At 45.5% G+C, this 9,181-nt stretch overlaps 3 protein-coding genes across 3 annotated transcripts; 2 read left to right on the top strand and 1 right to left on the bottom strand.

Annotated features, from left to right (window-relative positions):
- The first annotated feature begins 1,826 nt into the window (after nucleotides 1-1,826).
- Nucleotides 1,827-5,933, top strand: LOC108759538 (uncharacterized). Its single transcript, XM_018505020.1, has 2 exons — nucleotides 1,827-2,978; nucleotides 3,075-5,933. The coding sequence occupies exons 1-2, from the start codon at nucleotides 1,827-1,829 to the stop codon at nucleotides 5,931-5,933; spliced, it is 4,011 nt and encodes a 1,336-aa protein (XP_018360522.1).
- Nucleotides 5,934-5,981: 48 nt separating this feature from the next.
- Nucleotides 5,982-6,941, top strand: LOC108759537 (uncharacterized). The gene has a single exon (XM_018505019.1). It carries the CDS (start codon nucleotides 5,982-5,984, stop codon nucleotides 6,939-6,941), a length of 960 nt encoding a protein of 319 aa, XP_018360521.1.
- Nucleotides 6,942-7,613: 672 nt separating this feature from the next.
- Nucleotides 7,614-8,429, bottom strand: LOC108759536 (uncharacterized). The gene has a single exon (XM_018505018.1). It carries the CDS (start codon nucleotides 8,427-8,429, stop codon nucleotides 7,614-7,616), a length of 816 nt encoding a protein of 271 aa, XP_018360520.1.
- Between the last annotated feature and the right edge of the window lie 752 nt (nucleotides 8,430-9,181).

Raw genomic sequence — 9,181 nt, 5'->3', positions numbered from 1 at the left:
CTTACAGACGCGACCGCCGAAACCACAGCGATAGCGTTCATTAATAATTTTATATGTAAATTCGGATGCCCAAGAAGCATACTCACAGATCAGGGAACTAATTTTACTAGCCGTCTCATGAAAACCATTTTAAAGAAATTCCAAATTCAGCAATTACAAACTACCGCGTTCCATCCGCAGTCTAACGGTTCGCTAGAACGATCTCATCACGTATTAACCGAATTCCTAAAATGTTTTATTAATAGAAGGGAAGATTGGGATGAATTAATAGAAAAAGCCAACTTTTCATACAACACTTCGGTGCACGAGGGTACAGGATTCACCCCGCACGAATTAATATTCGGTACCCCCGCACGCACTCCGTCCGGAATAAATCGAGAACGAGACCCAGAAACATATGATCACTATTTACTCAATCTATTTATAGAAATCTCCGATATTCAACAACTTGCGAAAACAAACCTTATAAAGGCGAAACTGAAATCAAAACAATATTATGACAGACAAGTAAACATACAACATTTCTCAGTAGGAGACTACGTATTCCTAATAAATGACAGAAAAACGCGAAAGTTTGACAATGAGTACACCGGTCCGTACGAAATTGCCGAAATGCTCGCTAACGAAAATGTAAAAATAAAAATTAGGAGCGATTACTTTAGAATCGTACACACAAATAAACTCAGAAAAGCACATTATAACGAACGCGAATAACGCAAAAGGCTCAACAATTTTGTAAAAGAATTACTAATCTGATTCAAATTACTAATTCTTAATCAACAAACTAAGTAATATAAATAAACTGTACAAGAATTATTAATCCAAATTTGAAAAAAAATTAATTATTAATTCTTAACACAAAATTCTAACATTGTAAATATTATAAATAATCAACACTGTATGGCGCGCGTCTGAGCTCAGATACGTAATGTACCAAAAAAGGGGGTAAGCACACACGCAGCGATACGCATATACACGGTGTCGTCACAAGAACCAAAAAGGATATCGGCGAGAACAGAGAGACGCGGCGTTATGTGATCTGGGCCAGTGATCTCAAATCGACTGCACCGTCAGGGGGTTCGGCAAGACGGATTCTTGGTACCGGTGCCGCGAAGACCGGCGACGCTTTGTCACGATTAACGTCGCCGACGACCGGCGGCTCCTTAGATCGCCGATTCGACTGATCTCGAGTTTTTCCGATAACGATTGGAGGGGGCCGAGTCGCGATTTTCAACGAGCGAGTCCGGGCGGAAATTTCATTCCTTAGAGGTCTGCAGTCGTGTACGCATCGCGCGAGGTTACGTGGTCGATTGTTACGTGGTCGATTGATAGTGACGATTCGTGTGCGTCGTGCGGTAGTGTGCCACCCTAGGCGAATACCCCAGGCGTTGTCCACGAAGGGCTCAGGGTGTTCGCCCCAAGCGTTCATAGTCGCGGCTCAGGGCGAAGGCCCCTAGGCGTTGCCGTCGGCAAAGATGTGAGTCACACCGAAGTAGCGCGAGATGCGATGACGAAGTAGATTCGTCCGACTCTGTATTCGACTCGGAAATACATATTTAGTGAAACTACCATTGTTGTTAAGAGTTCTTATTTCACCGACTATAAGTACACTCATGAACGCGAAAAGACAGTGCAACCGCGAACTGTGCTTGCGCTGATCGAAACGACATTTTGGTGCCTCCTGTGAGGTGTGACTCCACGGAAGGGCCAGGCCATCCAAAGACAGAGGCAGTGCTTCGACGCATGCGGAAAAACGGATCACCATTATCGGTGCGGCTGGACGAGCGTAAGTCGGTCAAGACCCCTTATTTCGAATTATAATCAGCATGACTGAGAGACTCAAGCTTCTCATTCAGAAGCGGACGTCGTTAAAGGCTAAACTAACCGGGCTGGCGAATGCTCTCGACAAGGGCCGATTTGACAATGTTACATTAAAATTACGCGTTGCGCGGCTAACGGAATTGTATCATACGTTCGAAGATTACAATGACGAACTCGCGCTTCTGGACCCTGATGACGGTCATCAGGCCGAATTCACAAATATACAAGAACGATTTTATTCGCTCGCGGGCAGGGCCGAGAACATTTTAAATCCGGCGGATACATCGGGCGCCGGCAGTGAGACAGCCAGCGAAGCAACTCGGGCCGAGCAGGCGATCACCGTGGCTGCGAGTAGAAAACGAAAAATCAAATTACCGGAAGCAACGCTGCCCACGTTCGAAAAATTTGAAAATTGGCTCTCATTTAAGAACGCGTTCGCTAACATGATCGGTACTCAATCAGATTTATCGGAAATCGACAAGCTGCATTATTTGAAGTCGGCATTGACGGGTGAGGCCGCTAATAAAATAAAGATATTTTCTGTCGATGGAATTAGTTACTCTAGCGCGTGGGCACTGTTAGAGCGGTCGTACGAGGTGAAGCGTATTTTGATATCACGGCACCTCTCATTATTAATAAATCTGCCTGTACTGGAAAGGGAAACTACCAGCGGTTTAACGAAGCTCGCCGACGATGCTCAGCAGCATATTGCGTTACTAAAAGGTTTAGGGGTTACGGTCGGTCCCGAAATGACAGTTCATTTACTCGAAAGTAAATTGCCAAGATCTGCGATGGACAAATGGGAGGCAACGCTAGTACGAGACGAGTTTCCGAAACCCGATCAAATTTATGAGTTCGTATATAAGGCGGCGGTGTGCGCGTCGCGACGCGAAAAGGCGAAGGCGTCGGAAACGGAGAAAGACAAAGGCGCGCCTCCGGCGAAAAAGACGCGAAACAATCCCTCAAATCGGACATTCTTGATAAAGACGTCGGGCAATTGCGCAGTATGCAAGGCTAAGCGGCATCCACTATACTTATGCGATAAGTTTAAACAGTTGTCGGTCCGGGAACGCATTGAAACAGTAAAAAAAGCGAAACTCTGTTACAACTGCTTGCGCTCTCATCGCGGTACTCCCTGCAAATTCTCGAATTGCACGGTGTGTCAGAAACGACATAATACGCTCCTACACTTAGAGAACCACTCAAATAAATCCGAAGCGTCTCACGCCGAAACTTCTCAATCAAATTGACAGTACGCATCATCCGACGGTAGAAAAACAAGTCTCGCGACGATTTCCCAGTGTGCGCCGCAATTATTAACAAGCCCGTTAGTTTACATTCAAGATCGTAAACAGAATATCGTGAAGGCTCGAGCTTTGTTAGATACGTGCGCCACGGCAAATTTCATATCGGAGACATTGGTGAGACGTTTGAGCATACCGGTGATCAAGCATTCGATTCCGATTGGGGCAATCAACGCCATAAAAACAGAGTCGCGCGGATTGGTACGGGTGAGCATTCAGTCGTTGCACAGCAATTTCGGCAAGTCCCTGACGTGCTTAGTAGTACCGGCCATCACAGATTTATTGCCCTCTGAAACATTCCCGCGAGATATGCTCAAGTTACCTCAAAATATCAGGCTAGCCGACCCGGAATTTCATAAACCGCGTCCTGTCGAATTGCTAATCGGTTCCGGAGCGACGCTGTCGCTATTTTCCGTCGGACAAATTGATTTGTCAAAAGAGGGCCATGATCTCTATTTACAAAAAACGCGGTTAGGCTGGGTGATCGCGGGGGGAGCGTCAGCGCAATCTCCGTCGGATCCCGCTACATGTTGCTTGACGAGTTTAGAGAAGCAGATAGAACAATTTTGGGAAATCGAAGAGAACGCTCGGGGTAGGCCAAAATCCGATGAAGAAATACGATGCGAAACGTACTTCGTAGAAACCGTTTCCCGCGAGATGAGTGGGCGTTACACGGTGCGTTTGCCGTTTCGCGAAACTGTCAGGCATTTTGGTGAATCGCGTAATGCCGCGCTTAAGCGTCTAGTGTCATTGGAACGTAAATTCAACGCGGATGAAATATTGAAGATCGAATATACGCGAGTATTCGAAGAGCACTTAAAATTAAAGCACATGTCGTTGGTAAACGATCCCGGGGACGACGGATATTACATGCCTCATCACGCGGTGATAAAAAATTCGAGCAGCACTACAAAGGTCAGAATAGTGTTCGATGCATCCGCAAAGACGAGCAACGATATATCGTTAAATGACGCGCTAATAGTAGGACCCATGATACAAAACAAAATATTTGAGCATCTAGTTCGCTTCCGCACGTATACATATGTACTCACGGCGGACATCGAAAAAATGTACTGTCAGGTGCTATTACATGAGGATGACCGAAGGTACCAGAGAATCTTATGGCGCGTAGACGGAGAAATAAAAACATTCCAATTCAACACGCTCACGTTCGGCGTATCCTCGTCGCCGTTTCTAGCAATCCGCACGGTACAAAAACTCGCGGATGACGAGTATGACGCGTACCCTAGGGCAGTAGAAATAATCAAAACACACTTATATGTAGATGATTTGTTGACCGGCGCGGAGACGCTCGAGGAAACGCGGGAAATTAGAGACGAGATAATCGCTTTATTAGCCAGGGGCGGATTCGTTATGCGACAGTGGGCGTCCAACGACGAACGCATTGTTAATGACTTAGTTGCCAACGCGTTGCATGCAGAGTTTTCGCTGAGTGCAGATTGCAGTCGTTCGCTAAAGACTTTAGGAGTAACGTGGAACACACGCGGCGACAAGCTATGTTACACGGCCCATGCTATTGAGACCGCGGGAAGAGTCACGAAGCGAAACGTTCTAGCAGAAATTGCAAAAATATTTGATCCAATAGGTCTGTTAGGCCCCATCGTATTATGCGCGAAAAAGATAATGCAAGACGTGTGGCGCTGTAAGCTGCAGTGGGACGAATCCGTCCCGCAGAGCGTGCACACGAATTGGATAGAGTTCGCGCGACAGTTAGGAACGATGGGTCGAATCTCATTTGATCGTAGATTACTAGCCAAAGATTACGACGACATTCAATTTCACGGATTCTGCGATGCAAGTGGCGTCGGTTATGGCGCTTGTTTGTACATACGGTCGTGTGGGAAAGATGGAGACCCGACTATCAGACTGGCGTGCGCTAGATCTAGAGTCGCACCGTTGAAGACGGTCACTATACCTCGTTTAGAATTGAGTGGCGCGTTGCTATTGGCACGATTGTACCGCGAGGCGAAAGAGGCAATGGGTATCATGCCCAACGACGTAGTATTCTGGTGCGATTCGACGATAGCTTTACATTGGATAAAAACGCCACCACATCTACTTAAAACGTTTGTAGCGAATCGAGTCGCAGAAATAAGAGAGATTACCAATCCGAACGCCTGGCGCCATGTAGGTTCGAACGATAACCCGGCCGACGCAATTTCGAGAGGTCAACTACCTCGAATTTTCGTGCAGAATAAAATATGGTTCGAAGGACCTTCGTGGTTAAAGCGAGAAAAAGGCGAGTGGCCTAATGAGATCACGCAATCGATACAAGTGCCCGAATTGAAGAAAAACATTTGCTTGGTGACGGCGTCCGATAACCTCGAGATGTTCAAAAAATATTCATCGTTTTCCAAACTACTTCGAATCATCGCGTATTGCCTACGCTGGCGACCTAACAATAAGTGGTCCGGAACATTATGTGCGACAGAAATTAGCGAAACAGAAATACGGTTTTTAAAAATGCTACAGGCCACGCGATTTGCCAACGAAATTAAAACGGTTAATGGAAAAAAGGAGCTACCCGGGAAAAATAGATTACTTAGCTTGAGTCCATTCGCGGATGAAAACGGTCTCTTACGGGTAGGAGGACGTCTTCAGAAATCGCAATTGACCTTTACGCAGAAGCACCCAATTTTGCTCCCTAGCCAACATTGGTTAACTGATCGTATCATTCGAGAAACGCACGAGAGGTACTACCACGCGGGCATTCAATTGACACTATATTTTCTGCGACAAAGATTTTGGATACTCGACGGAAAAAATCAGGTGCGAAAAATTGTATGAGCCTGTGTACGCTGTTTTCGTTTTAACGCGAATACCGTCGAGTACAAAATGGGGAATCTCCCGACAGCTCGTGTCCGCGAGGCAGCGCCTTTCACTAATATAGGCATCGACTTCTGCGGGCCTTTCTATATCAAAGAGAGGAAACACCGCAACCGAGCAAGGGTAAAGACTTACGTGTGCGTATTTGTTTGTATGACCATAAAGGCGATACACCTTGAACTCGTGAGCGACCTGTCGTCAGCCGGATTTCTCGCCGCGTTACGACGATTTATTTCACGACGCGGATTACCGGAGCACGTTTACTCCGACAACGGAACAAATTTCGTAGGCGCGAACAACCAACTCAAGGAAATGTATTTGTTATTCAATTCCGAGCAACATAAGAAACTTGTAAATCAATTTTCGAGTGACCATCGCATCAGCTGGCATTTTATACCTCCCATGGCTCCACATTTTGGGGGGTTATGGGAGTCGTCTGTAAAACTCTTCAAACACCACTTCAAGCGAGTGGTAGGAGAGACTTTGTTTACGTTCGAAGAGTTGAATACATTTATTACCGAAGTCGAGAGTATTCTGAACTCTAGGCCGATCGTGTCTCTTTCATCCGACCCAAACGATTTACTAGCCTTGTCGCCCGCTCATTACCTTCTGGGCAAGCCACTAAACACCCTCCCGGAGGGGAACTTATCATCTGTTCCAGCCAATCGACTGTCCACCTGGCAGCACATCACCAAGGTGAGACAAGACTTTTGGACACGGTGGAACTTGGAGTATCTAAACGAGCTCCAAAGGCGCAGTAAATGGAACAAGGATGGGCCGGAACTCAAAATCGGAGCAATCGTGCTCGTAAAGGACAAAGGCCTACCATGTGCGCACTGGTCGCTAGGTAGAATTTCGGCGCTGCATCCAGGTGAAGACGGGATTTCCCGAGTCGCCACCATTAAAACGACAAGCGGAGAAGTAAAAAGAGCGACGAAACTTCTCTGCCCATTACCAATGGAGGAATAAGCGAACCTCCAGACTTGTTGCGATTTCGCATACGTAACGATAATGAACACATACAATATATACATGCGTTAGTATAAACATAGATTCATGCGATGAATTGTTCGATACTCTCTCAACAGGGGGAGTATGGCGCGCGTCTGAGCTCAGATACGTAATGTACCAAAAAAGGGGGTAAGCACACACGCAGCGATACGCATATACACGGTGTCGTCACAAGAACCAAAAAGGATATCGGCGAGAACAGAGAGACGCGGCGTTATGTGATCTGGGCCGGCGCCCAGTGATCTCAAATCGACTGCACCGTCAGGGGGTTCGGCAAGACGGATTCTTGGTACCGGTGCCGCGAATCCGTCTTGCCGAACCCCCTGACGGTGCAGTCGATTTGAGATCACTGAGCGCCGGCCCAGATCACATAACGCCGCGTCTCTCTGTTCTCGCCGATATCCTTTTTGGTTCTTGTAACGACACCGTGTATATACGTATCGCTGCGTGTGTGCTTACCCCCTTTTTTGGTACATTACGTATCTGAGCTCAGACGCGCGCCATACTCCCCCTGTTGAGAGAGTATCGAACAATTCATCGCATGAATCTATGTTTATACTAACGCATGTATATATTGTATGTGTTCATTATCGTTACGTATGCGAAATCGCAACAAGTCTGGAGGTTCGCTTATTCCTCCATTGGTAATGGGCAGAGAAGTTTCGTCGCTCTTTTTACTTCTCCGCTTGTCGTTTTAATGGTGGCGACTCGGGAAATCCCGTCTTCACCTGGATGCAGCGCCGAAATTCTACCTAGCGACCAGTGCGCACATGGTAGGCCTTTGTCCTTTACGAGCACGATTGCTCCGATTTTGAGTTCCGGCCCATCCTTGTTCCATTTACTGCGCCTTTGGAGCTCGTTTAGATACTCCAAGTTCCACCGTGTCCAAAAGTCTTGTCTCACCTTGGTGATGTGCTGCCAGGTGGACAGTCGATTGGCTGGAACAGATGATAAGTTCCCCTCCGGGAGGGTGTTTAGTGGCTTGCCCAGAAGGTAATGAGCGGGCGACAAGGCTAGTAAATCGTTTGGGTCGGATGAAAGAGACACGATCGGCCTAGAGTTCAGAATACTCTCGACTTCGGTAATAAATGTATTCAACTCTTCGAACGTAAACAAAGTCTCTCCTACCACTCGCTTGAAGTGGTGTTTGAAGAGTTTTACAGACGACTCCCATAACCCCCCAAAATGTGGAGCCATGGGAGGTATAAAATGCCAGCTGATGCGATGGTCACTCGAAAATTGATTTACAAGTTTCTTATGTTGCTCGGAATTGAATAACAAATACATTTCCTTGAGTTGGTTGTTCGCGCCTACGAAATTTGTTCCGTTGTCGGAGTAAACGTGCTCCGGTAATCCGCGTCGTGAAATAAATCGTCGTAACGCGGCGAGAAATCCGGCTGACGACAGGTCGCTCACGAGTTCAAGGTGTATCGCCTTTATGGTCATACAAACAAATACGCACACGTAAGTCTTTACCCTTGCTCGGTTGCGGTGTTTCCTCTCTTTGATATAGAAAGGCCCGCAGAAGTCGATGCCTATATTAGTGAAAGGCGCTGCCTCGCGGACACGAGCTGTCGGGAGACTGTAAATACACAAATAACCAACAAAAATATTGTAATAACGTTAATAACAAAACAAAAAAAAATAATAATACAAAAAGAAAAAGAAAGAAAAAACAATAAAAGCAAAAACAAAACAAAAAAAATCTCTCTAAAAAATACAAAAGCAAACAAAAAAAAATAATAATGACAAATAAATAAATATTCACGTCAAATTATCCTAATTATAATACTACACGAATTAATTAAACAATTAACATTAAAAGAGTGGACCTTAAAACCATTTTCTTTTCTGTAAAACATATTGTAACGTCTAGAAAGTCTGTCTCTGTACAAACAAGCGCCAAATTATTAATTTATGTTACCATTTTACATTAATCTTAATATTTTTTTTTTTCTATTATTATCATCGCTACAAATAACTAGCGCCATTACTATTATTATTCTATTATTATTTATCACTCTTTATACTTTTTTTTCCCCTTCTACTACTATCGCCATCGTTGCGAGTAACTAGCACTACTAGTATTATTATTTTATTTTTAATTTTCTTTCCCCATACATAAATGTACAAGTCGACAAGCTCCTAGTCGCGACGCTTCTTACAAAACCGACGCTCCAACGTAAGGGGGGGGGGGG

The sequence above is a fragment of the Trachymyrmex cornetzi genome, unplaced genomic scaffold, assembly GCF_001594075.2.
Source record: "Trachymyrmex cornetzi isolate Tcor2-1 unplaced genomic scaffold, Tcor1.1 scaffold192, whole genome shotgun sequence".
NCBI classification, from domain to species: domain Eukaryota; kingdom Metazoa; phylum Arthropoda; class Insecta; order Hymenoptera; family Formicidae; genus Trachymyrmex; species Trachymyrmex cornetzi.
This window is presented reverse-complemented; position numbering and strand designations above follow the sequence as displayed.

What these genes read in the sequence shown, in the direction of transcription:
- LOC108759538 (XM_018505020.1), top strand. Translation starts at nt 1,827, where the DNA reads ATGACTGAGAGACTCAAGCTTCTCATTCAGAAGCGGACGTCGTTAAAG. An exon ending in GCAAATTCTCGAATTGCACG is followed by an intron (nt 2,979 to 3,074) that starts GTGTGTCAGAAA and finishes TCAAATTGACAG; the next exon opens with TACGCATCATCCGACGGTAG.
- LOC108759537 (XM_018505019.1), top strand. Translation starts at nt 5,982, where the DNA reads ATGGGGAATCTCCCGACAGCTCGTGTCCGCGAGGCAGCGCCTTTCACT.
- LOC108759536 (XM_018505018.1), bottom strand. Translation starts at nt 8,429, where the DNA reads ATGACCATAAAGGCGATACACCTTGAACTCGTGAGCGACCTGTCGTCA.